The 27,618-nt window shown below is 41.1% G+C and overlaps 1 protein-coding gene across 4 annotated transcripts; it reads left to right on the top strand.

Annotated features, from left to right (window-relative positions):
- Window positions 1–26,703, top strand: LOC102947787 (butyrophilin subfamily 3 member A3). 4 transcript variants are annotated; one of them, XM_037888467.2, is made up of 14 exons: window positions 20–105; window positions 1,340–1,387; window positions 2,257–2,372; window positions 6,675–6,749; window positions 8,930–9,208; window positions 11,453–11,551; window positions 13,337–13,363; window positions 14,471–14,497; window positions 15,824–15,850; window positions 17,959–17,985; window positions 20,651–20,677; window positions 21,709–21,729; window positions 21,835–21,861; window positions 25,878–26,703. In XM_037888467.2, exons 4-14 carry the CDS (start codon window positions 6,677–6,679, stop codon window positions 26,399–26,401), a joined length of 1,158 nt encoding a protein of 385 aa, XP_037744395.1. In that variant the 5' UTR covers window positions 20–105; window positions 1,340–1,387; window positions 2,257–2,372; window positions 6,675–6,676; the 3' UTR covers window positions 26,402–26,703. The 4 variants fall into 4 exon arrangements, with proteins under 4 accessions (XP_027687087.2, XP_043390658.1, XP_037744395.1 ...); XM_043534723.1 differs by lacking the exon at window positions 14,471–14,497 and having other exon boundaries at window positions 19–105; XM_043534722.1 differs by lacking the exon at window positions 2,257–2,372 and having other exon boundaries at window positions 22–105.
- The last annotated feature ends 915 nt before the right edge of the window (window positions 26,704–27,618 follow it).

Raw genomic sequence — 27,618 nt, forward strand, 5'->3', positions numbered from 1 at the left:
TCTCTGGTTTCCCTGTCAGCAATTACCCAGTCCCAGGGTTCAAAGGTAGCAGGCAGCCATAACCAGCACCCCCAGGTTTTGGAGTTACGGGACCCAGATCTCCAGGTAGTACATTCTGCTTATTTAAAATTCAGTTGTGTTTGGTAATATTCTGGTGCTGCTCAGAGCCAGTCCAGCCCCGTGCTGCTGGCTGCTGGGATTGCATTGATCTGTTCCGGAGTGAGGGTTAATTTTCGCATTTCCACTCTTCAATCCCTCCCCCGGGAAAATCTTCCAGCTTTTCTTCTATCCGAGACGGTCAGTCCTCTAGTTCCTTTGCCCTTCTCTATCCATCTAACTAGGCCTGCCCTGTGCTGAGTATCAGTGTTTGCATGCCAGACCAGAAAGATCACTAGAGATCAGTGTAATATAGCGGTTCTCAAACTGTGGATCGGGACCCCAAAGTGGTCGCAACCCTGTTTTTGTGGGGTCACCAGGGCTGGCTTAAACTTGCTGAGGCCCAGGGCTGAAGCTGAAGCCCGAGCCCCACCGCCTGGGGTTGAAGCCTGAGGACTTCAACCCTGGGAGGTGGGGCTTAGGTTACAGGCCCCCTGCCTGGGGCTGAAGCCCTTGGTCTTCTGTTTTAGCCCCCCCTCTGCTCCCTCCCCCCACACATGGGATAGTGGGTCTTGGGCTTGTGCCTCCCCATCCTGGACTGCGGGGCTCGGGTGGGCTCAGGCTTTGGTCCCCCCCCTCCTGGGGTCATGTAGCAATTTTTGTTGTCAGAAGGGGGTCGCAGTGCGATGAAGTTTGAGGATCCCTGGTGTAATACCTTCACTCTCCCCACAGGGGATGAACACGTGCTTCTTCAGCCAACTTTTCTCAGATGTGTTTGTACTGTGGGCTGGTTCTTAACCAAGAGGCCCTTTTAGAGACACTTCTTGCAGCTTCTGAATCCTGATCCCATGTCTTCCTTCTGGCTTGGCTACAGGAAGGAGTATCTTTAGGAATTTGCAAAGCAGCCAAAGTGAGTTAGGCACCCTACTCTAATTGAATTTCAGTGGGATTTGGGTGCCTCATTCCCCCAGTCCCCATTGAAAAATCCAGCTACTCGAAACACATTGTTTTCTTACTTTCATTTCTAACAGCTCTCCCTCCAAGTCCCTGCATTCCCTGATGCCTGTATCAGGTCAATTGTCAGTTCTGTTCCTCTTGTGTGTTTGCTGCTGCCTCTCCAATGCACATGTAATCAGTGAATTTGATCACAATAGAATTTTCACCAGAGACCTCTGGCAGTGTTGCCAGTTCTTGTGATTTTTATCACAAGTCTTGTGATTTTGGTGTTTTCTTAAATCTCCAGCTCCTGGAGTCCTGTGATTATGTGAGGCTCTCAGCTTTCCTCAAAAAAGTAAGTTTCTAGCCCTCAAGGTTGCAGTGAAAACTTGAAAATGTGAACTGTGTGTGATTTAAAAGCTCCAAAAACAGAAGGTGAATAAAAAGAACCCCAAATGTACTATTATTATTTTTAAAATTTCATAATTTTTAAGCCAGTCCCTTGATTTTGGAACTCTTGGAGCTGGCAATATTGCACCTGATAAAGACATAAGGCAACTGTGCTGTGTGCAGAAAAGCCATTGGTTTTTCCTCATTTAGCAGGTCAATAAAAACCTCTGGAAACCTTAAGAAAGCTCTGGACTGGGCTAGAACTAGCAGGCAGCGTCACTGGAGGGTGGCAGATCCGTCACTGTGGGGACAGAAGCTGCTCCATGGAGCAGCTGGAAATGCTGTGCTCTTCCCAGTCTGTGAACCACCATCCTAAGGCATTTGAGAAGACAAGGCTCCTAGACAGTGGTTTTGTGCTGGGATTTCTTATCTCTACAACTACCTCAATACTAACTAGAGCTGGTTGGATATTTTTAGGATGGAACATTCTTCTGCCAGAAAATGCCATTTCATTGAAATCAAAATGTTCCATGGGAACGTATTGATTATGATGGAGATTGAAACCCATCTATTTCCCAGCCAGGTCACCCGCCTTCCTGGTCCACAAGCAGCCTGCCTGTCTTCTAGGCACACAGGGTGCCAAAGAGCTGGCACCTTGGATCTCAAGTTCTCTGGCTCCTCGGTAGCACCACAGGCAGGCTGCTATGGCGCCCAGGGAGGTGGGACTGGCACTTCTTGAACATTTTTTTGAAAATTTCCTTTCCGCGGGAATTTTGCAATTCCAGCTTTATGTTCCGAATCTGAATGAATATTTTTGTTTTTTAAAATGCAAAGTTTCCTGCAGGACAGAAATTCCACTTTCTGCCCAACTCTAAGACTAGCCCATGGAATCAGTTCTTCTCAATTTCCATTCCGCATCTAAGATTAAGAAAACCCGCAGTCATTTCCAGGTAAAACTGAATTTAGTGATAAACATCTGTGATTTGTTGTGGTGAGCCACTGTGTTTTTAAATCTACCCCGATGGAAAGTGCTGTGAACATTGTGATAGATCTCTCTAGAATGCAATGTGTAGATCCAAGGGCCCCATTCCTAAAAGAGCTGAGAGCCAGCTTTTCAAGCAGGGCAATATTTTCAAATGAAACCAGCTTTAATTTAAGCAACAAAATAAGTGACCAAATTTTAAAGGGTCTCAGCACCCTACCTGCTAAAGAGAGCTGGTTGGAAATTTTCCATTGAAATGTTTTTTTCAACAGAAAATGTTTTCTGTGAAATTTAAATTAGCTGTAGAAAAATGTCAAATTTGCCTATTTCTTTTTAATTTTCCATAGTTAAGACCAAAGCAGACTGTGAAGAACTTCAAAAAGAACTCACAAAACTAAGTGATTGGGCAACAAAATGGCAAATGAAATTTAATGTGGATAAATGTAAAGTAATGCTCATTGGAAAAAATAACCCCAACTGTACATACAGTATGATGGGGGCTAATTTAGCTACAACAAATCAGGAGAAAGATATTGGCGTCATCGTGGATAGTTATCTGAAGACGTCCAGACAGTGTGCAGCGGCAGTCAAAAAAGCAAACGGGATGTTGGGAATAATTAAAAAAGGGATAGAGAATAACACAGAGAATATCTTATTGCCCTTATGTAAATCCATGGTACACCCACATCTTGAATACTGCATACAGATGTGGTCCTCTCATTTCAAAAAAGATATACTGGCATTAGAAAAGGTTCAGAGATGGGCAACTAAAATGATAGGGGTTTGGAACGGGTCCCATATGAGGAAAGATTAAAGAGGCTAGGACTTTTCAGCTTGGAAAAGAGGAGACTAAGGGGGGATATGATAGAGGTCTATAAAATCATGAGTGGTGTGGAGAAAGTGAATAAGGAAAAGTTATTTACTTGTTCCCATAATATAAGAACTAGGGGCCACCAAATGAAATTAGTGGGCAGCAGGTTTAAAACAAATAAAAGGAAGTTCTTCACACAGCGCACAGTCAACCTTTGGAACTCCTTGCCTGTGGAGGTTGTGAAGGCGAGGACTATAACACGGTTTAAAAGAGAACTGGATAAATTCATGGAGGTTAAGTCAATTAATGGCTATTAGCCAGTATGGGTAAGGAATGGTGTCCCTAGCCTCCGTTTGTCGGAAGGTGGAGATGGATGGCAGGAGAGAGATCACTGATCATTACCTGCTAGGTTCACTACCTCTGAGGCACCTGGCATTGGCCACTGTCAGAGACAGGATACTGGGCTGGATGGACCTTTGGTCTGACCCAGTATGGCCATTCTTATGTTCTTATGTTCCATTGAGAAAAATTGAAATGAACCATTTTGTTTTGGGTTTGGTTGACACTAATGGACCCCCTGAGCTGCTGAGATGTACCATGGGAGTCCCAAGACCCTGATGGATCATGGGAGATGTGGTCCATAGAGGAGAATGGGGCATGAGGCATCTGAACTGCAACACTAGACGCTCAAACTGACGCAACATGAAACGTTTCAATCTCATCAAATCAAAAATGTTCAGAACTTTTCATTCTTTTAAGTTTAGATATTTTCACTTTTTGTTCCAATTTAGGGTGAAAAACAAATATCCAAATCTCAGATTTTCCCATGAGACAAAAATTCCACTTTTTTATCATCTCTAATGTGATGCTCTTTTGACAATCTGGCCATGCATGTCACAGTGGAAGTTGAGCTGAGCCCTTTTGAACATCTGGCCCTTATCTAGGTGCCTAACTGTGAGCTGAGCACTTTTGGAAACCCGGTACCAGTTAAATGTGCTGAGCCATTCTGGAATTTCAGCATTAGTGGCATCCTGGTCCTTTTATTTATGCTCTAATGGCCTGACTGTGATTTCATTTACGCCAAAGTAAACCATCAGTAGCTCCAGTGTAATGAAGGGAGTGACAAAGGTATGAGACTTCTATAAGTGGGAAACGAATCAGTAAGTGTTTCTGTGAAAGTCACATGCAAAAGTTTGTACCTATAACATGTCTTGGGCCAAATGAAGGGCTCTTTATTCAGACCTTACAGAGACAAAAATCCCATCAGCTTCACTGGGAAGCTGAGTCAGGATTTAGCCATTTGCAAATAGAATTATTCTTTAATCCACTGAGAGGTAAATGCGTGTTATCTTTAAAGGAACTAAAATCCTTCTCCCTATTGCTTTCATTAATTCCTAGTTTTTCTTTTTCCAGTGTGCATCAGGAGATTGTATTGTTATTATTAGTTACCATTTGCATTCAGTTTCACCCAGTGTCTCCATTCAGGATTGGGACCTCACTGTGCCGGGTGCTGTACAAACATAAAATAAAAAGCAGTCTGAAGCCTTGGTTAATTTGGGTTTCTAAACGCACTTGTTACTAATAACAGGTTTTTTATCCAGGTAGTTACTTAAAATTAATTAAAAGGATGAAATTGGTGGGACACACATAGATACCTTATAAGTTTGATTTAATACAGAAAAGTGTAACTGAAACAATAGAAAAATGAAATCTAGCAAGTATAAGAAAATAACCCCCTGGGTTGTGCATAGGTACAGCCTTATGGCTGGCACAGGATAAAACAATTCCCAATGCTGACACACTTAGAACATCGTAGAACATCGTTAAATCACAAAGATAGCTGAAAAAAGGAAGTGGAAATCACCAAAGAGGGCTTGTTTATACTCAGGCTTTCGCCATTCAGTCATCCCTGGTGTCCCAACAACAGGCTGGATAACCATGTTTTATTCATCCACATATGTTTGAGCTCATATCTGATAGGAGTTTGACTCTTGCACATACGTGGTATTCTGACTGACCATTTGTGGTATTCCAGCTAACCATAGTGAAGTTTCCGCCAGTTAATACCTCACTTGTGTTAATTAATGCCCTGATAGTTTTCATATCTCAATGTGGTTAAATTAATAATACCTTATTGCAAAAGGACCTAAAAATCTACTATATTGTGCAATCTTGCAGTGTACTTGTTCCTTTGCAGTTTATTTAACATGCGCCAAGCACATATTACTAAATTCCATCACCTCTGGTCAAGCACATAGGCTAGCCCTTGCTAACAACCAGGCCTCAGATAGGCCTCATGCTAATTCTTAATCTTAAAACCTATAGCAAAGTCTGATATACTGAATCTTTGGTGTCATCTACTTACACTACTGCTTAGCACATAGGTTTTACATTAATCAGAAACAGAGGCCCTTAAAGATCAGTTCAGAGGCCTCCGGTGAACACTCAATGAGCTTGCAATCTAAATAATTTGTTATAAATGTATATAGTGATTTTAAGCTAATAGGTGAAGTTCTGCTCCCAGCTGCACAGGCTCACTGATCATAACAGCGGAGCTGGGCAGTGGAGGACACAGTTAGTGGATAGCCATGGTGGTTGTACTGAAGGAAACCATGCCTTAGGCACAATTGCACTATCTTTGTGACAGGCATTTAAATAATTTTATGGATCCTTGTCACAAGGCCGCCATCTTCGAACACTGCCCCATGGCAGGAAGGTGCCCCACAGGCACCCAGCCTCAGTTCCCCCTTCTCTGAGGGCCTCAGGAATCATCCACAGAGACTTATATTCAAGAACAACCTCCCTTTCTTGGGGACTGGTATATTTAGTACAAAATAAACCCAAAGCAAAGTCAAACCCAAAGTAAAGTCTCTTCTGCTCCAGTCTCCTACTGGGCACAGCCTGTCCTTCCTGAGGTCTCCGTTTCGCAGCCCTGCTCTCTGGTCTCTCCCCTTGAGCTCAGGGGGTCTACATTTCTAGGCAGCAGCCCACTTCTCCCTGCCTGAACTTCCCTGCACCAAGCAGCTCCCTGTCTCTTGCTCAGACAGGGCCCACACAGCCGTCCACCCTCTGCAGGTTCACTTCCCCAGCTGACCAGGACTCTTCCCTACATAAAGTCCAGGTAGTCTCTCTTAACTCCAGCTAGGGACAGCCAACTAGTCACAGGGGCATTGGCCTCTTTCCCATATATCTACACAGCCCTTGCAGCAAGTCTCCAAGCCCAGGTCGTCAGAATGGGACTTGCACTGCCATGCTAAAAATAGAGTTGGTGTCACCCTGTGACAATCCTCCTTTTCATGTACACTGAGCTATTTTACCTTTGAGGTCTCTGAACTCAGAGCCCTCTTGTGCTTCCTATTTCCAGGTGCCGTGGGGTTTGTGTTGCTTGTTATTGAACTTCCAGCTTCTTTCTGTTGTATTCGTATCTGGGTCTTCAGGATGTGCTTTTCTGTTTCATAGCAATGGGTTTCTCAGTTCCCTGGACAGCAGCCATTCAGATGCTGGTGCTAGCGCTGGCCCTCCATTCCACTGCAGGTAAATTCACTGTATTCATTTTTGTTATGCACAGCGATAGTTTGCACTCACACACTAATTTCAGAAACTGTGAGCCTATCTGAATTTTTATCTCCCTTCCCATAACTGTTCATTTCCGTACTGTTAGAGGCCTGGCTGGTCTTTAATGTTCAATGGTGGGGGTATTGAAAATCAGTTAAAATTGTAAGCTATCACTTTGAGTTTCAGGGTTTTTTCCCTGGCCCTGCTTGCAGGCAGTAGGCTCTGTAGGGAAGTGTGGGATCTGGGTCTAGCAGCAGGCAGTCTGCAGAAAGCCAGCCTTGAGTAAGGTGGGGTTTGTTGGACCTCTGTGTTTCAGGGAGCAGCCTGCTTTCTCTCTCTGTGTTTTTGGGTTCTTGTGTATTATCATCCTGAATTCTAAGACATAGTACAAACTTGCAACCTTCCAGCAAGAGTATTTTATGTTTTTTATCTAATTTCACTATTTGTATGCTATGAACGTAACACATAGAAACACTGACTTACATTTAAGGAAATTGTTTGTTTGTTAATTTCATGGACTTTTTTTCTGTTAAACTCATGTGGAAATTAAGAACTTCATGAAGTCCCCAGCTGCCTCTCCTTTTTCTCTGAAGCTCAAAGAATGAGTAGAGCCCTGATCTGTATCACATTATGTGGTGCAGTTTGCACTGTAGGTAGTTTAATTCTCTTTGTCTGCTATACAGCCCTCTCAGACAATGTGCGGCAGACCAAGTGGTTACCAGCTGGTTAGTGGTACACAGTATGTGTAAGAGATACTCATTCTGAAACTCTGAGCCCTTTGCTCCTCTCCTTTCCAAGAAGTGGAAAGAAGTATATGAGATGGAGGCCAACTGGCTAGGAGGAGTCACTTAAGCTAAAAAAAGGATTGCTATATCTTGCATGCATCTTTATAGTTTCTGTAATCCTCAGCTAGCAATTAGAAAGACACGTGCTCTCTCTCTCTCTCATATGCACACTTATCTAGATACAACAGTCACTAACTTTGTTTATTTACACATTATTTTCTTCAATGCAGCCCTCTATTTTATTTTCAAGGACACTGACATATATGGAAAGTTAGAAAGGTAGTAATAAGTAGAGCTCATCGGGAATTTTTTGATAAAACTTTGTTGTTATTGTTGAAAAGTACTTACTCATCGAAACTCAAACTGTTCAAGAACCAGGGTCAGTTTCAATGAATTTACCAATTCAAAAAAATGTACAGAAAAAAGTTTTGAAATTGTGAAAAATGTTTCATTTTGACATATTCAAAATGAAAAATTCTAGTTTTCTGATTCAAAATCACTTCAGTGTTTAGAAATTAAAGCCTCATTGGACTAACAAAAATTTTACCCCACCCTCAAAAAAGTCACAATCAAAGCACGAGACAAGGTGGGTGAGGTAATATCTTTTTATTAATAACTTCTGTTGGTGAGAGAGACAAACTTTCAAGTCACACAGAGCTCTTTTTCAGGTCTCTCTCATCAACAGAAGTACTCACCTTGAGTACCTTTCCCAGACGTGAAGAAGAGTTCTGTGTAAGCTTGAAAGCTTGTCCCTTTCACCAGTAGAATTGGATCCAATAAAAGATATTACCTCACCCACCTTGTCTCTGTAATATCCTGGGACTGAAACAGCTACAACTATTGCATGAAATCGAAATAAAACATTTGAAAATGATCAAAATGAAACATTTTCATTTCCCCCCCACGAATATTATTTTTCCCCATTTCTAGCAGAGAAAAAAATTTCAGACTCCTAAACATTTCCCAGGATGGGAAAACCTACCCAGCTCTAGTAACAAGTCATTTTGGAGCTGGGCAGACCAAGAGAGAAGTAAACCATTGATTGTCATTTGAAGTCCGGATAGTCTTCAATGGCCTTTATTTCAAATACAGTTTGACCAGTTTTGTGCAGACTATGGAGAGCTATCCTCCTTCAATTTCAGAGTGGAGTTTGCCATTTTCAGGCCAGGCCAATTTTCCTAACCAAACTTAGGGGCAGAGGTGCATATCAAAAGGCCCACAATTGAATCTAGGTTGGAATCATGACTATGCAGCTTAGTCAGGACCACGTAATTCCAAAACTTCTTCACAAACTATAGCTGCAGAGAGGGACATAGACAAACCACTGGGAGTGCATGGACCCCATAACAAATTATGTGTCTCTTATCTTTATAGGTAACAGCCATGAACCATTGATTGTCCTGGACAATTATGAGGACAATGGGATCCGAGTCACTTGTTTTTCTGAGAGGAGGTTTTCTGATGTGCAAGTGCTGTGGACAGACAGTAAAGGACACAATCTTACTGGAAGTCCAATCACGCCAACCTCCAACACAGATGAGGCTAGTGCCAAAAGTTCGATCCTTCTGAAATCAGGATCTGACAATGCCATCTCCTGCAACATAATTGATAACGTGCTAAAGACCTCAACCGAATCTACAGTTGTAATTGCAGGTAAATAAGAACTTGTATCAGTGTCTTCCAGGAGGAAAAAACACAGGTTGTCTCAAAATGATTCCAAATCTTTTAGATGAACACAATTCCCAACTCCTCCAGAAATCATCTTCAGTGATCTTTTCCTTTTTTTTTTACACAGAACCACCACTTACAAGTATCTATAGGTAAAAAGTAAAATTCGTTGAAGTATTATTATTAATAAATCTAACAATAACCCATCCTAAGTGTGGAGTTGCTTGGTAGAAATTAACTCCACCAGTGGGCAGCAGTGTCTTTTGACAATTTCACTATTTAACAGGCTGATGGAGAATGCCATCTCTCTCTCTCTCTCTCTCTCTCTGAGACCAGGTGGGCAAGGTAATAACCTTTATGGGACCAACTTCTGTTGGTGAAAAAGACAAGATTTGGAGCTTACACAAAGGTCCAAAAGGTACTCAGAGTGTCTCAGCTAAATACAATGTGGAACAGATTGTTTAGCATACACATGTTAACACATGTTGCAAGAGATCATTCAAGGTAACATGGGTAGTCTGCAGCTCTGTAGTCATAGGACGAAAGAGGGTTAGTGGGTTACAGATTGTTGTAGTAAGCCATAAATCCAGTGTCTTTACTGAGTCCATGATTTTTAGAGTTTAGCGAAGTTATTAATTTAAACTCCCAGGCTTGTCTTTTGCAGGTGTTGTGCAGGTTTCCCCTGAGGATGAGGACTGAGAGGTCAGATATGGAGTGATTGTTCTGTGACAAGTGTTTGCCCATGGGTGATATGGTATTCTCGTCTTTTATGATTTTTCTGATTCAGTTCATTTGTGAGCATGGTGATTGTCTCATTTCACCTACATAGTTGTTATTGGAGCATTTAGTGCACTGGATGAGGTACACCACATAGGCATGTGTGGGACCCATGGATCTTGAAAGGTGTGTTGTGATGGGTATTGATTGTCTAGCAGTGGCGATATGTCTGCAACTTTTCATCTGTTGTTCTGGCAGCGTCTGGTGCCGCTTTAAGTTGGTGTCCAGGTCTGTGGGGAGCTTGCTTCTGTTGATGAACTTGGTGAGGTTGGGGTGTTTGTTTCAAGGCCAAAAGTGAGGATTCAGGAAAGGTTTCTTTCAGGATGATGTTCCCATCGAGTTTGGGTTGTAACTATTTAAAGATATCCCGTATGGGTTCCAGTGTGGGCTGGTAGGTGACAGTGGGTGTGGTCAAAGGGTTTTTTCCATACTGAACCAGGTTCTCTCAGGGTATTTGGGTGGCCTGGTCCATGAGGTGATCTACTTCTCTGGTGGAGTGTTCTTGTTTAGTGAAGGCAGATTTAAGTGAGTTAAGGTGTGTACCTCAGGCTTTCTCCTCAGAACATATTCTGTGGTATCTGAATGTCTGGCTGTAAATAGCAGATTTCTTGGCGTGTTTGGGGTGTTTACTGAATCTGTCGAGACAGGTGTTGTGATACATGTGTTTCTTGTGTATAGTTGTCTGTAGGGTTCCATTGTTGAAGCTGATTGTTGTGTCCAGGATGTTGATGCTGGTGTGGGAATGTTCCAGAGGGGGTGGTCTAATCTCTCTCTCATGACCATCAGCATAGTATCTCATCGTGGAATTTTCAAAAGTGCCTCTGGGTGTTAGGAGCAAAGCATGGACTTTCAAAGGGAGCAGTGCTCCTAAATTCCTTGGACACATTTGAAAATCTCATCCTAAAGACCAAATCCAATGCACACTGAAGTCAATGGAAAGACTTTCATTGCCTTCCATGGCTGATGATTAAGGCCTTGGAGATGTTTTTTTCAAGAACAAGCTCAGTACTGATATAACTCCTCCCATTCAGATCAATGGGAGTTCTACCAGTGACTTCAACTGGGACAGAGTCAGGCCAATACTGAGTGCTTTTGAAGATCCCACCTTGAGTGTTTATAGCTATCTTTGGATGTTACTGGAGGTCTTCATTAAGGCACCCTCTGTTTCTCTGGAATGCATGAATCTAGCCTGATAATACATTGATGTATGTGTTTCTTACTCTCAGGAGGAATGGGTCTGGGACCTATAGCAACTATTCACAATATCACGGGGAAAACTGCATAACCTTTCGATGCAAATCCACCCCTTCATGCATAAGACAGTGCCTTCAGTGTGTCCTAGAGAGAGTTCAGATCTCACCTGCTTCTCATGAAGATTTAATTTAGTTTTGTTGTTTTTTGAAAAAGTTGAATGACATGAGAGAATAATGGACACTGTGAACTGTTTTGCAGATGTTTTCTTCCCTGCCACCTCCCCATGGATGACTGCCTTCATTGTGATATTGCTGATTAGCATAGCCTTGGTTATCGCTGCGATTTATAAGCTGAAAAGTACGTTTTCCTATTCATGTTATTTCAGTAAACACCAAAGAGTCTAAACACTATGATATGAAAGAGCTTGGGTAGAAGATGTGACTCATTCCCACGTACAGCCTGTACCCCTTGCAAACCATCCAAAATTGCTCAGTGAGGCTGTTCGGGCTAGGTTCACAAAGAAACAGGTGAGGGGATGCTTACAACATCTAATTTCCAGGTGCCTGGATAATCAATGGTATTAACAAAGCATGTGTGAGGTGCCCAGGCTCCCGGTATAGTGAATGGAGAGAGGTAGGCGCCTCAGAATGGGATTCAGATAAGCCAGCCCTCTACATATATCTTCACCTGAATCAGCCGGTGGGTGGTGCCATGCCAAGGGGTGTGTGCAGAGCCCTGCCCTTCACTTGGCGATAAATGCCTAAATACAGGCTTCAGGGAGGCACCTTTCTCTGCTTATCATTCTCAGCTCCAAGCTCTTTCTGGCTATCATGTGCCTTCGCCATGTTAGCAATAAGCTGGAGGGAGGAGCTCCGTTGTAACTTTTAGCCCAGTGGTTATTGAACTCGTGGCATATTGGAGAGCCATGGTTTAAGCCTTTCTCAGTCTTTCCTGTTGAAGCTCTTGCACTGTAGATTAAAAAATGAAAGGATCATTGGGCCAGAGAGATAAAGCAAGCATGAGAATGACTCTGTAGCCTGGTGGTGCGCATATTCACTGGAGCAATGGGGGACTCAAGGATGAGTTCCCCCCACTCCAATGACTTTTTTTATTATTATTTATCCAAAGTGGAACAGCTTCAGCGGGAGAGATTGAGTGTGCCCCATCTCAGTATTTCCCGTAGCCCACTGGTTAGGGCATTCACTTGAGAGGTAGCAGAACCCTGTTTAAATCCTATTTCCTCATCATGTGGAGGCAGGGAGGGCAGGGCAGAGCTTGAGTAAGGGGTCTCCCATATCCCAGGTGAGAGGGCCTGATCCAATAGGTGAGCTCTGAACATGCTTACCAGATCGGGTCCTGCATGCAAGGTAGACAGAGGAACGTCTATTTTTCCCTGGTGCTGAGGAAAGTTTGACTGCAAAAATGTAGGCGCTGAGTGAGTTTAGGTGCTAACAGGTTTGGGCGCAGCTGAGCAGGGGTTTAGTGAATCCCACTGGAGCCTGATTCTGGGTTTTAGGTGCCTAAAGTGGCAGTTAGCGCCTAAGTCCCTTTGTGAATCTAACCCTTCATGTAGTAACAAGTGTAAGAGTTCTGCATGATTAGCCTCTCTACCACCAGGCTCCTGGCATCACAAAATGGCAGACGACCCTGACCACCATGCTGGGTTTTTTACCTTTTTATTACATTTGGGCAATGATAATACATGAGAACAGACAGTTACAGACAGTCTCATGGCACATAGATGTCGAACAATATGTAGGAAAGGAAAAAACACAACTACAACATATGTATTACCTGTTACTATATCGTAAATCCCAACCATTCTTCAGAACTTGTGACACTGAACAGGGCTTTGTGCACTAGGAAATGGGCTGAATGGAAACACTGCTTTCACCTAGCTGACCAAACAGCTACTGCATTCATCACGGCCTTCAGGAGTTGCCCATTTTTCTTGAGCACTAGTTTTAACTGTCAGTGTGGATCAGATCTGACTTGTGTGATGGTTACTTGAAAAATCACACATTTCCAGTCCTGTGTGGTCTATGAAATATGACTGCTGTGAAGCACACAGAGCCATAATATGAAGATAAATTGTCTCCTTTTAAAAAAAGCATTGTTTTATTTATTTAATTACTTTTTCAGAAAACAATGAAACAACTGCTCAGGCTGGTAAGTCCCAATAAATATAATATTTACTCATCTCCAAGTATTGTGTAAGTATTAAGCATTACTAGTTAGTTGCACACTACTAACCCTGGGGTTGATTCTCCTCTATGTTGTTGATTACTCTCAGTTTGCAGTGGTGGGCCCTGAAAGTTTAATATTTGTCTTAAAATAACTTCTAGCAGCAGTTCCAAAGCTGGATTCTGCTAATGTTGCAGGGCACTTGTTGATGGTCCACAGAGAACAGGATAGCTGACTTTCCTGCTTGTTCCTAGCTGCTAAACTGTATTTAAAAACAGATAAAAACACATGAAATACCTCCCTAATAGTACTTTCCAATGCTGAAGTTGCCACAGGGGTATTATTTCATGGGAGGGGTAGTCTGTGCTACCATGAATGGGAAGAGAGATTTCCATGGGACACACTCTCTAGTATGAAGTTGTCCACGTTAGTGTTGGTCAAATTTTTTCTGTCCAAACTTTTTTTTCTGACTAAACAAAAATTTTGCAGAAATTATATGTTGTCCTCAAAACGTGTCAAAATGCATAGAATTGTAGAAATATAGGCCTGGAAGGGATCTTTAGAGATCATCTACTCCAACCCCCATACTGAGACAGGATCAAGTTTACTTAAACCATCCCTGACAAGTGTTTGTCTAACCTGTCCCACAACCTCTCTTGGTGACCTGTTCCAGTGCTGAACTATCATGAGAGTTAGAAAGTCATTCTTAATATCTAGACTAAATCTCCCTTTCTGAAAACTAAGCCAATTCTTCCCTGTTCTACCCTCAGCGGATATGGACAACAGTTGATCACCATTCGCTTTATAACAACCTTTTACAGACTGTTATCATGTCCCCTGACAGCCTCCCCTTCTCTAAACACATCCCATTCTGTCAACCTTTCCTCATAGGTCATATGCACAAAGGAGTTTGAATTAAGGTTGTTCCAGCAGCCTTAATTCCAGAATTTCCTAACTTCTGAGGGCTTGATTTTGCAACCTGAACTTTCTTTTAACATCGTTCTAATGTAATATTTATATACCTTTTGAAACTAGCTGTTAATGCACTAATCATTATCTCTGGGTTTGTAATATATTTCTATCTGTGTGCAGTAAATGACAAGAAAGCCATCGAAGACGGTAACTATAACATATGTTATGTATCCTTTCAATAATATTTCTGTACATCTATCAGATCTGGTGAAAAATAGTATTTGACAAATGCTAAAATCAAGGAATTACTCATCAACAGGTTCTGATTTTTGTGAATGTACCTGATAAAGCAAACCCCCTGTTTTACAAACTAATCGGGGATTGAAGAGTTCATAAAATCAAAAAGTTAATAAAATGGAACATGTCAAAATGACAGTAGGTCCAGTGCATAAGTTGCAGTATGGGGTACTTCAATGCTTTCTATTTGACCTTCACACCACTGGAAAGCAATTTCCAGGGTACATAAGGCATCAGGATATGAAGGAAAGTCGATTTTTCCTAATTAACATCACATTTGTTCTGTGATTATTTTTCTCCATCAGGAAAAATGGTTTGTGTAACTAGTCATTCATAAAATTGGTGGTTGTAAAACTGAGGCTCTACTGTATGTGAAAACAGTTGCCAGAATTTCCCAGTGAAGAACTGGCAGTCTATGAAAGTCCTTTACCTAGCATTGGGTGTTTGGCGTACAGTATTTCAGCTGTATCCACTCAAGTCACACGGTTTTGTTTGTATTTGCAGACTTGATAAGTAAAGCATTCTAAAAAGCTTGATTGGGTAAAATACATGTTTGATGCTGAATTCATATAATTGATTGAATGGTGCTGGCCACCTCTGAAGCTTTGCTTAGTCACAAATATGAAAGTTTTTAAATATGGTCAAATTGAACCAGATTCCTAGTATTTGTGAATTGTTTGCAAATGTGACCTGCTGGCATGAGACCAGCTCTGACATCTGTCTCTGGTTTTTATCTATCTATCTATCTATCTATCTATCTATCTATTTATCTTTGGCATCCATTTTTCTATCTATTGTATCTAACTACTGCATACAATTTTTTTAATGTTACTTGGTTTGGAAGAGAAATTCATTAGTCCAAGTCCTAAGAGTTGGGATCGTTGTCAGTATTGAACTGCCATCAAACGGGGGAAAAGGACAAAGGGTTTTGAATGTTAGAAAAGTCTCCCTTCCCTTAAGGGATCAGATCCTCAAATAGTTTAAACTGGTGAAGCTTCATTGTGGAGCTATGCTGATTTACTCCAACACTGGACCTATACAGATTTACATCAGCTGAAAATCTGGCTTATAGTGTTAAATTCAACCACTTCCTGTCCAGATGGAAATAAAAGATCCATAACATTTAATTTACATTGTTCTAAATAGAAAGCTTGGAGGCATCTGATAAAAGCCTCAGAACTAGAGTATATTAATGTGTGTTGTCCCGCTGTAATTCTGAAATTTGTTTTCTTTCAGAAATAAGGCTTCTCAAAAAAGAAATGGGTAAGAGTGTATTTTAGCTCAACTAATTATTTTCTGCTCTGGGTAAGTGTATGCTTTGCCAGGAGAACTGTCAAGAAGTCCAAGTCCAAATATTATAATGTCATGGTACAGAGGCTGCAGTTAAGAGGGAGACAGTTGTTCCATTCAAAGTTTTTTTCAAAGGAGCCCAAGGGAGTTGAGCACTCAGCCTTGGATTTTCAAAGATGATCCAACGGAGTTAGGAGCACAAGCCCCACTGACTTTCCTTGAGAGTTGCGCTCCTAAATCACTCAGGCTCAGATCCTCAAAGGTGTTTAGGCTCCTTACTCCCTCACCTCTACCACCTGTTGCATTTAAATGAGAATTAGGCACCTAACTCCTTAAGTGCTTTTGAAAATCCCAATGAAATTCTTTGTTCAAGCATTAATAACTTCCCCCCAAAATTCCAGCTGGGTTTGAATTTCTCATGCTTGGTGATTTCATTTGAAAGGTTGAATCCTGCTCTCACCCAGCTCACCCACATTTCCCCTTTAAATTGTAGGATTTATATAGTGATTTAAAGCCTAATAACCTGCCTGTGACATTTAGGTCCCATACATACTATAGGTGAGGTTTTCAAAACCACCTAAAGGATTTAGAAGTAAAAGTCCCATTGAAAATCTCCACTAAGATTTGTTATAAAAAAGAAAATATGTGTGACTCAGTAAAATGGCTGTCCCATTAGAAACCAAGCTGCCCACTGGGGCCAGGGAACTGGTCTGTGCAGCAGGGCACTGGAACAATGCTGGGTTTTACTGTATTCAACCTTGTTCACCACCTGAGTACCCCAGCCACACTGCCAAAGGCCTTGTCCATGCCCCCCTCCATCCCCAACATCACTTAGCTCTCCCCCAGACTGTTCAACCTGTAAGCTAAATCCTAGTCTGACAGGTTTCTTCAAGTCTGGGGTCCCCTCCGACGAGCTACAGGAGGGCCTCTGTAGCAAACCTGCAGGCTCCAGATCACTGACCGCTTGGGTTCCAGTTTTCCCCATCTTCTGACTCTTTCCATGCCCCTTGTTAACAGAGCTGGTTGGGAGTTTTCCAGTGAAGAGTTTTCATTGGAAAATGCTGGTTCACTGAAACCCAAACTTTTTACGGAAGTGTATCCGTTTTGACAAAGCTTTAGTTGAGAGAAGTTTTTCAGGTCCAAGATGCATTTTCTGCATCGAAACCCCAGAGAGATCCCACTGTCAATAGGCTGGTGGTTAGGACACTCATCTGGTATGAAGTATGCAGAACACAGACTAGAAGCTGCATTTGTTGCATCCTAGCAGAGGACCCTAACCACTATGCCATTGGCTACCTCAGGGTGAGTCTATGTGTGTGTGCGCGTGTGTGAAATCTCGATAGGGCTAGGGTTTCAACCCAGTGGAATGGGAAAGTTTTTAAAACCTTGAAAATTCTCATAGGCTTTCCCACCCAGCTCTACTAGCTAATAATAGGAGTGAGGACAGAGTGGGAGAGGACACAGAAAAGGCTGAAACCCACGTTTTCAGAGACGGCAGCTTCCCCTTTAGCACTGGGAGAGGGAAGCAGCTGATGGATCTGAGCAGTTCCACTGGCTTCTTTTGACCTAGATGAATTCAGATATGATGGGTTTGGGAAATGAGTCAAAACGGGCCTAGATCTGAGCTGTTTTGAGGCTGCTGTGTGTGTCTGCGTGGAATAAAGGAGTTTGTGGTGACTATGGTTGTGTAGCTAGAGGAACCATAAGCAAATAAACTGTGAGAACTGTCAGGACACTATTTCTAAAGGAACATTTTATTTTATTTCTCTCTGCAAAAGCTTGCTAAACCCCATATGTGTGTATTGTTTGCAAATGTTAGAAAAAGATGGGGATATTGTCATGCTTAAAGGCCTATATACAGCTATGAATCCGAAAGCTGAGACTTTCAAAGCTGCCTGTGGTGTTTGGATGCCTGATTTAATTTTAATAGAAATTGAATGTCCAGATTCCTTAGGCACCTCTGCAAATCTCAGACAAAATGTTCACGCTGTCATATTTCTTAGTGTGGGGTTTGGCAAATGAAAATCTAACCCCTCTGCCTATTATTTTGAGATTACCTCTTCTGTTTCTTTATTTTGCAGAGACTGAGCACCAAAACTCTCAACAAGGTAATTCCATCTCTTACTATTTAATATTTAAAACTCAAGAGATTTCTTTCAGTCTTCAGCATGGGTGCTTGTTTTGAGCTGGCTGTTCTAACAAAATAGATACAGGTGGGTAACCAACTTTTTTTGGACCTTCTTCTGTTGGTGAAAGAGACAAGAGCTCTGTGTGAGCTCAAAAGCTTGTCTCACCAACAGAAGTCGGTCCAGTAAAAGATATTACCTCACCCACCTTGTCTCTCTAATATCCTGGGACAAGAATGGCTACAGCAACACTACAAACTAACAAAATAAGCTTATTATACACAAATGATTATATGAGAGATGGATAAAATTTTCAGAATGTTGTGGGTTTTATGAAGAAAAATTCTGATGAAAATGTTCATCAAAAATGTATTTGGTGGAGGAAGGGGGTTTCAACCAATCCTGTTGAGATCAATTGAGATTTTCAACAATAAAAAAAAATAATTTAAGTTTAGATATATTTTGAAAAAATCTATACTTTTTTAAAACTTTTTTTACCACCTATATCTGAGACCCTCAGCAAACATGAAAATTTAACCTGAAGATTTTATTTTCTGCTTCTCAAGAACCTAATAATAACTAAAACACTTTCACCAAACTCCAGCAAGGTCATTGCTAAATGTCACTTACCAACTAAAGGTTTCAGAGTAGCAGCTGTGTTAGTCTGTATCCCCAGAAAGAAAAGGAGTACTTGTGGCACCTTAGAGACTAACAAATTTATTAGAGCATCCGATGAAGTGAGCTGTAGCTCACGAAAGCTTATGATCTAATAAATTTGTTAGTCTCTAAGGTGCCCAAGTATTCCTGTTCTTTTTACCAACTAAATTTGACTTAGCACAGATATCACAAAGGGAATGTCTGAAAAGCAGCACAGCATAAAGGGATAAAGTTCCACATGTCTGCCAGGGTTTTCTGCCTACACCTGTATGATATTATGGGGCAGAAAGGAAATGGAATAAAAGTGTTCTCAGGAATGTACTAGGATCAGAGACATAGCTGGAAAAGTCAAGAGTGGAGCTAATAGAAAAATGTATTGATCACTGTCACAAGACAAGGAAAGGGGATAAGACAAAGAAAGGGCTTGACTTCAAATGGTGTGGCCATATCACTACTGGGGAGGAAGATGATTCAGGCTTGAAGATGATATAGGTGAAAATGTTACTTTAGAAGGTGAATCTCAGACAGCAAATGACCAACTATAGGAAGAGCTAAATGCCCTGTTGATAGGCACCTTCATGGCAGACAAAAATGCAGAGAACCTCTGCCCCAGGACTTAACTGTAAATAAATGGGATAAATGTGATGAATTTACTGTATCTGTGTAGCAGCTAGAGTTTTGAATTTTCTAGGAGTCTTATATACAGGGATAGGGGGCATTTTGGGGAAAATTCAGCATGTTACAAGGAAGAAATACGCTTTACTTCACACATGGAGACTTTATCTTTTTTCTTTCTTTATTTATTGTTTTCATTAATCTAAATTACAGGTAATTCAGTGATGTTGTTTCTCTACAATACCAGAAAGTCGATATTTTCCTGCTCTTATGAGTGTCTCTTGCACTCTAGATCTCATTTCTGGCTGTTTGTTTTGAGTGACATTATTGCTGCAACTGCACTGTTTTAATTCCTGGCCTTCATAAAACTAAGGCATTGTCTGTGCTGGCGGTGGTGTGTTGGGTACATGTAGCTACACACCACAGTGAAAAGCAGGCTGTGTCTGCACTGCTGTGTGTAATTACACATGGCAGTGAAAGGTTCTGGCAGCGGGGAGGCAGTGAGACACTTGGTAACCCACACATATCCTGGGCGTGGTGTTCTGTCCTATCTAGTGGCACCGAGAGGAGAGAGAGAGAGAAATTGATGAGTCTGCTCTATAGCTTTAGCTAACAGCTGTATGGTTTTTACCTCATGCATTAGAGGCTCATGCATTTAGCTGCAGAGGTCCCAGGTTCAATCCCGCCTGCTGATGACCGGGGTCTAACGGTGTTACAAGTAGGGGCTCATCGGGGATATCAACTGGGAAGTCTGTGAAGCTCGGGATGCACTTCCTCAGCTAGGCGAAGTATGTAACCCACACACCTCTTGGGTGTGTTCTGTCCCATGTAGTGACACCGAGACCACTTACAGAGAGAGATTAATGAGGCTGCTCTACAGCCTTAGCTAACAGCTGTGTGTTTTTTAGCTCATGCAGTAGAGGCTCATGCATTTAGCTGCAGAGGTCCCAGGTTCGATCCCGCCCGCTGCTGACCGGGGTCTTTCGGTGTTACAACTTCACTGCTAAAAGTAGCAGTGCAGACGTGGGATGAACTTCTTGGGCATGTGGAGAGCCCTGTAGGGAATATATCCTAAGGTTCTGGAGTATCTTTACTTGCCTAAACAGAGCCTCACTGACCACACCTCTATTTATACCCGTGCTAGCTGGGTGTGAAATGTATGTACTCACTACCATGAGTACAGAAATAGCCTAAGTGTTTGTGAAAGCCAAATATCTGTCAAATTTTGTTCACTACCCGCAGATCAATGCATTCTGCACTCCCAGAAACTACCTCCATAATGTATTTTGATTACATTAAAACTCTCTGTTTAGTTGCTGTCATCTGTGGACTCCTCTTGTCTTTTGGTTAACAGTTTAATTGTGTTTCTTTGTAGAAATTCAGGCAATACAGGAGAAATTTGGTAAGTGTTTCATTGGAATAGTTTCAACCAGCTCTAGTCTTTAGTTTAGCATCCTCCTGGTAACAGAGACATCCCATCCTACTGGCACCTTGGTGGTGGCCAGCCCCCAACTTCGTCATTTTTTTTTTCGGGTTTGTTTCCCCCCTCTGTATTCATAGATAGATTCCAAGGCCAAAAGGTATCATTGTGGTCATCTAGTCTGACCTCCTGTATCACATAGGCCGGAGAACTTCCCCAAAACCATTTCTATAGCATCACTTTTAGAAAAAAATCCACATAGCTCTTTTTATCTCTTTTCCATAAAGAAGGAAATGCAGTGTAAAACAACCAAAACAAAACACTATATTCATACATCAAAAAAGCTGAGAACTTTAAAGCATGCAAGTCAGCCGGTCAAATCCTAAGGAATCCAGGGCTAGATTTTAAAAAGTATTTACTCTGTAAAGATGCAGATAGGCACTCCGACATTTCTGAAAATCATGCTAAGTGCCTCACTCTCATTGAAACCAATGGGAATTAGACACCTAACCTCTTTTCAAAATCCAACTAGGTACCTAGCTGCATCTTTAGGTGCTTAATACCATTACATATCTGACTCTTACTCTCTTATTACATTATTTTCACTCACGCAAATTCCCATTGTTTAAATGCAGCATGGACTTCAAGATTTAGCCACCTTTTTTGCATAGTTTAGTTTGTATGAGGGTGCCACTGAACATAGCACAGTAGATATTCTATTGCAGCTAATATGGCAAAAAGATAAATGTTTAGACCCAATCCTGCAAAGATTTAGACACATGCTTAAATTTGTACACGCACTGAGTTGTTCCATTTAACACAATGGACTCACGGTGTCTAAAATTAAGCATGGATGTAGATTTTTGCAGGTTTGGGGCCTTAGAAGCTGACCCTTATTCACCTGAGTGTATCTTACTTGACTAAGTCCATGTAGGGAGTAAAGATTTCCTACAAAACAGAATTAACAAGGGAATAATGAAGAAGCATGATGTAACAATCTTTTTCCATTTCAGAAAAAGCCATGGCTGAGCTGGGTGAGTTGAAAGACCATGTTTAATATTACACAACTTGTATTATTTCAATGTAAAATAAGCCATATGCTATAGCTGAAATTCTGAATTCTCTTTTTTTTGTTGTAGACTTCAGGAGGGCTCGTAGCAATGCAGGTAAGATGCCTTGTATCTGGAATTATACACATATTATTTTCTCCCAGAAGTTTAATATTTGATTAAATATTTTTGGTGCCCTGAGTTCTGAAAGGAGGAATAAAGAATGTCTGCTCAACAGCCCTGAAGAGCAATGTGACTGGGATTTGACTAGGCACCTAGCTGCAGAAGAAAGGGACAATATTTGTTGATAAAAGAATTGGTGACTGTAGTTGAGCGAGACTCTAGGACAAATATTTTAACAATTGAAAAAAGAAGTTTCCAGTCTACTGAAACTATTCAGGAATTTGTGTTGAGTTAGCTGAAGAATTTCAACTTCATTGAAAAAGCCAAAATGTTTCATTTCAACCTGAAAAATTTTGTTCAGGCATTCTGACAAAAACAAAGGAAAGGAGGACTAGATTAACAAAATGGCTGAAGGGGGAGGTCCTTGTGCCTCTCTTGTAGGCTTTAGCCTAGTGGTTAGGGCACTCAGCAGGGAGATAGGAGACCTAGGTTCAGTTGCATCCTTTGCTTGTTGAGGATTGTGGATGCAAGCTTGGGTCCCCCATGTTAGAGGAAGGCACTATATGTGCTAGGCTACGGAATGCTGTGGCTTCAGTCTCTCCTGTGGTAGCTGTTCCATTTCTTATCAATAATTAAATAGTAATTGGATGGGGGACTTTAACTTGGGACTCCTAGATCCTAACTACTGGCCTATTGTCACTCCCACTCTCTTTCCCTGGCCCATTAACTCTCCCTTGCTATCATGAATGACTATGAAGTGCCATTGTGAAGAAAGTTCTTAGGGCCCAGTGCTCCTGGCATTACACATGTGAGTAACTCTATTGGTATCCATGGATCAGGTGAGTAATTGCAGCAGGATAGGGACCTTCATATTTTGGCTCCCGTTCACTTCAGGGGAAGTTGCATGGCTAAATCCATTTTCCTGCAGAATATTTTGAAATGTGATCCATTCCTTTAAACACATATGTTTTTCTCTTACACAATTCACATGAGCATTGCTTATTTATTTTATTCATATTTTCGAAAGCCCCTGTCTCTAGGTACCTTATGTCACAGTTCAAGGCCACTGCACTTTTATGTCCTCTCCATTGTGCCTTGAGGACACCCCCTCTAGGCTCCCGGCTTCTCAGCCATAAACATACTTGTGCAGAGACCCATGTCTCTCTCCCTCCTGACCAGAGATTTTGGAGACTGCACAGTTCCCTGCCTACACTGTGTTATTCCCAGCAAGCCAGACTGCCTGAGTAGGCCAGCATCTGCGCTTTGCTTTCTCCTTAGAGTCCATGAACAGCTGTAATTGCTCACAGCCAAAAATGATCACACAGCTCTTTCTAAGCAAGCACATTTATTCTTAAGGTGAAAGCATTACAGAGACAACATTTAAAACAATAAAAAGACCCTACAAATAGGCTAATAAACTTACTAGAGGTCATCCCAACTTTTACCTCTGGATTTGGTTGGTGATCAGTCATTCAAAATGCACAGTAGTTTTCCTGTGGTTACAAATTCAAAACAACCTTAATTAAGAACTAGCACATCCGTAAATCTCCTTTATACAGTAGGGAGCTTTGATCCTGAGTCTCTGGGAACAGATAATCAGCAGACAAATGGTCCCTGACTTTGGGTGTAGCTTCAAAAACCCAGATTTTTGCATAACCAGAGATGGGGAATTTCCATTCACCTTCCCCTAGATATTCCCCAGGCAAATCACTTGAACCTGTTTGTCCCAAAAGTCCATTCTTCTTTGGCACATTGTTCAATACAGACCTCTGAAATTCATAACACTTCCAAGGGTTCACCTCACTGTCCCCCCTATAGAGGTTACATGCAATCCCAGCCCACAATAATACATAATCTTTGCATATAATACAACGGATTCCAAAGATACTTAAACTTAATGCAATAAATTTTTCAAGGACATTGCAGAAAACTGCCATCTCTCTCACGTCTTACAACTAGAACAGTGCAGGAAGCTACATTTTCATTTTAATGGCAAATACTGACATTTAGAGATTTGGTTTTGTCCTGCAGTGATTTGTCCTGTAAAGAAAGAGTCATATTTTAAAATCTTCTGTGAAATGAATTTTATTTTTTTAAATTGTTTTGGGTTAGTTGAAACCTATCCTTTTGATAAAATATTTCATTTTCATTTTGATTTTTAAAAGTTTTTATTTTATGTTAAAATTTACATTATAAAATGAAATAGATTTTGAAGGGAAAATTATTTTAAGACAAATATCAAAATATTCCATTATAAAAATGCTGAAATGGAAAGTGCTTTATGAGCTTTTTTTATTTTCAAAAACAAAATTTCCTCAAAATTGCAGAATTCCACATTCCTGCAGAAAATACAGAGTTTGATAAACTGGCTTTTTCCAATGGACAAACATCTTGGACTTTCAGAAAGCTTTTGACAAGGTCCCTCACCAAAGGCTATTAAGCAAGGTAGACATTCATGGGATAAGAGAGAAGGTCCTCTCATAGATCAGTAACTGGTTAAAAGACAGAAAACAAAGGGTAGGAATAAATGGTAATTTTTCAGAATGGAGAAAGGTAAATAGTGGTGTCCCCTGTTTATGTACTGGGGTATGTACTGGGACCAGTACTGCTCAACATATTCATAAATGATCTGGGAAAAGGGATAACTAGTGAGATGGCAAAATTTGCAGACAGTACAAAATTACTCAAGACAGCTAAGTCCAAAGCAGCCTGCAAACAGTTACAAAGGAATCTCACAAAACTGGGTGACTGGGCAATAAAATGACAGATGAAATTCAGTGTTGATAAATGCAAAGTAATGCACATTGGAAAACATAGTCCCAACTATACATACAAAATGATGGGGTCTAAATTAGCTGTTATCATTCAAGAAAGAGATCTTGGAGGCATTGTGGATTGGTTTCTGAATTCATCCCCTCAATGTGCAGTGGCAGTCAAAAAACGAACAGAATGTTAGGAACCATTAGGAAAGGGATAGATAATAAGACAGAAAATATCATAATACCACTATATAAATGCCTGGTATGCCCACATCTTGAATGCTATGTTCAGTTCTGGTCATCCCATCTCAAAAAAGATGTATTAGAATTAGAAAAGGTACAGAGAAGGGCAACAAAAATTATCAGGAGTATGGAACAACTTCCATGTGAGGAAAGATTTAAAAAACTGGGATTTTTCAGCATGGAAAAAAAGAAGACTAAGAGGAGATATAATAAAGGTCTATAAAACCATGACTGCTGTGGAGAAAGTGAATAAGGAAGTGTTATTTACTCCTTCACATAAGACAAATACCAGGGCTCACTCTATGAAATTAATAGGCAGCAGGTTTAAAAGAAACAAAAGGAAGTACTTCTTCACACATAGTGCACAGTCAATCCGTGGAACACGTTGCCAGGGGATGTTGTGAATGCCAAAACTATAATAGGGCTCAAAAAAGAGCTAGGTAAGTTCATGAAAGATAGGTCAATCAATGACTATTAGTCAAGATGGTCAGGGATGGAACCCTATGCTCTGGGTGTCCCTAAACCTCCAACTGCCAGATGCTGGGACTTGATGGCAGGGGATGGATCACTCAAAATTGCCCTGTTCTGTTCATTCCCTCTGAAGCATCTGGCATTGGCGACTGTCAGAAGACATGATACTGAGCTAGATGGACCATTGGTCTGACCCATTATGACTGTTCTTATGAGATCAGAGATTTCTTTTCTCTGTGCCCATGGCTTTTACCATGGGAGGAGATGATTTGGGCCAGGAGTGTTAGTTAATTCAAGCTATAACTAGTCAGGGCTGTATGTGCCCTTGCTATTACATATATTAATATATATATATATTACATATGCTCTTGTTCTGGACAGTTGTAGTGCATTTTGCTGAGATATTTAATATTTTGTTTGTCTCTCTACTGTGTCTTTAATTTTCCTCACCAGCTTTGATATTTGTTTGTTTATTTCAGTGAGAGTTACTAAGTCTCTAGTTACTGATGAAATGAACATTTTTATTCCTCCCTCCAGTTAACATCACTCTGGATTCTGACTGTAAAAATCGCAAACTTTCACTCAAGGATAAAAATCGAGTCATTTCCGCGGCAGAGAAGAAAGCCTGCAGGGATTTGATAGTGGTGGCAAATGAAGGATTTTCAGAGAAGAAACGATACTGGGAGGTGGAGGTTGGGGACAATCCAGAGTGGGAGCTGGGGGTGCTGACTGAGAATGAAAGGGGGAAACTGAAAAATGAGAAGATGGAGAAACCTCCTGAGAAGGAATACTGGAGTTTGCGGCTGTCTGAGGGTCAATATCATTGTAGTTGGAAAAGTGACACAATCACCTCTGAGGATAAAAAATGCCCAGTGGTTGGCATTTTTCTGGATTGGGAAGAGGGAATGATCTCATTCTATAATGTAGAGCTAATGTGCCCTGTTGTGTCCATCACTCAAGAGTTTCAGGGAAAACTGTACCCATTCTTCAATCCTGGCAGTGATAACCAATATCTAGGAATCCGCCCTCTCAGTGTCTCCAGCCCCTTAACCTCTCTCTGAAATCAAACATTGGATCTAATAGTTATGGGAATTTTAAATTCACTCCATCTGAGGAGAGAGGACACAAGGGGAACCAGGAAACCTGAACCAATATAGAAGAAAGGGAAGGGTTTAATTAGTTAATATTGAATCTAAGAGAAAGAGAAAGGGGGAATGGTACAATTTTGACATTTTTGAAGATGGCCCAAAGGCCGAAACAGATACTTCATAACCCCTGACCCAGGCAAATTGCCAGTGAAATGACCTGAGTAAAAACAATAACTGGTCAAATGGACCAATAATTTTTCAGTAAATATTGACTTGAATAAAAAAATGAATAAAGGACGGCTGTGCTTTTGTCCACTTTGTGTTCACTTTCATCAGGTATCTAGTGAACTAATTTACTATCAGCAATGTTAGTGGAAATGATAAAGTGTAAGCAAAGATGACAGAATATTGGTGGAAAGCAAATTTTTGAATGAGTAAATGCAAATATTCACACCAGAAACCTGATGTCAAATGATATGATCATCTAGGGCACAATGCAGCACAAGCCATCTCTCTTCAGCAAAATTTAAGACTATTCTTAAGTTCCTTAGATTTTAGTGAACCCTAGTGCTTTGCAGAATAGGGATGGTTTGCTGAACCCGGGACCCAATAAAGACAGAATACTTATCCGTCCAAACAATTCTAACCAGGGCAGCTCAAATATCAAATGTCAGTTACTCACATTGAATAGCTCACAGCCAAGAATTGTTTTGTTTCACTTATTTGGAAAATAACTCTGAATAGTGAATACATTTGTGAAAAGTGAGAAATGCTCTCAGATAATTCACCAGTAGAAAAAGATACAAATATGTTACCTTCTTTGCATAATTTGCTCAATACTACTACAGACATTCAAAACTGAGCACTATCTTCACAGCAGTGGTTATACCCCTGCCATGGTTCTGGCCCTTTATAACCCAGTGGGCCAGTCATTTAGAAGGGAATAGGCTGCACCCAGTGTAGGAGTGTAGTTTGGAGTGCTAGACCCCTGAGCACCAGGGAGTCCTAGGAGGTAATCTGCCCCCTTCAGCAGAAAATGACTGTGAAGATGAAAAAAACCTCATATAATTCCTGGTGATTTTTTAGCAGAAAACATTTGATTTTTTGACCAAAATAGCAAAATTCTGAAAAACGAATATTTCAGCTAAAAGCTACTGGTGGCTGAATATTTTTGGCCGCAAACTGGGAAA

This window comes from Chelonia mydas, chromosome 23, assembly GCF_015237465.2.
Source record: "Chelonia mydas isolate rCheMyd1 chromosome 23, rCheMyd1.pri.v2, whole genome shotgun sequence".
NCBI classification, from domain to species: domain Eukaryota; kingdom Metazoa; phylum Chordata; order Testudines; family Cheloniidae; genus Chelonia; species Chelonia mydas.

Coding starts and splice junctions, on each gene's coding strand:
- LOC102947787 (XM_027831286.3), top strand. CDS start 6,677: ATGGGTTTCTCAGTTCCCTGGACAGCAGCCATTCAGATGCTGGTGCTA. Junction 6,750..8,929: donor GGCCCTCCATTCCACTGCAG/GTAAATTCACTG, acceptor TTATCTTTATAG/GTAACAGCCATGAACCATTG. Junction 13,364..14,470: donor TGAAACAACTGCTCAGGCTG/GTAAGTCCCAAT, acceptor ATCTGTGTGCAG/TAAATGACAAGAAAGCCATC.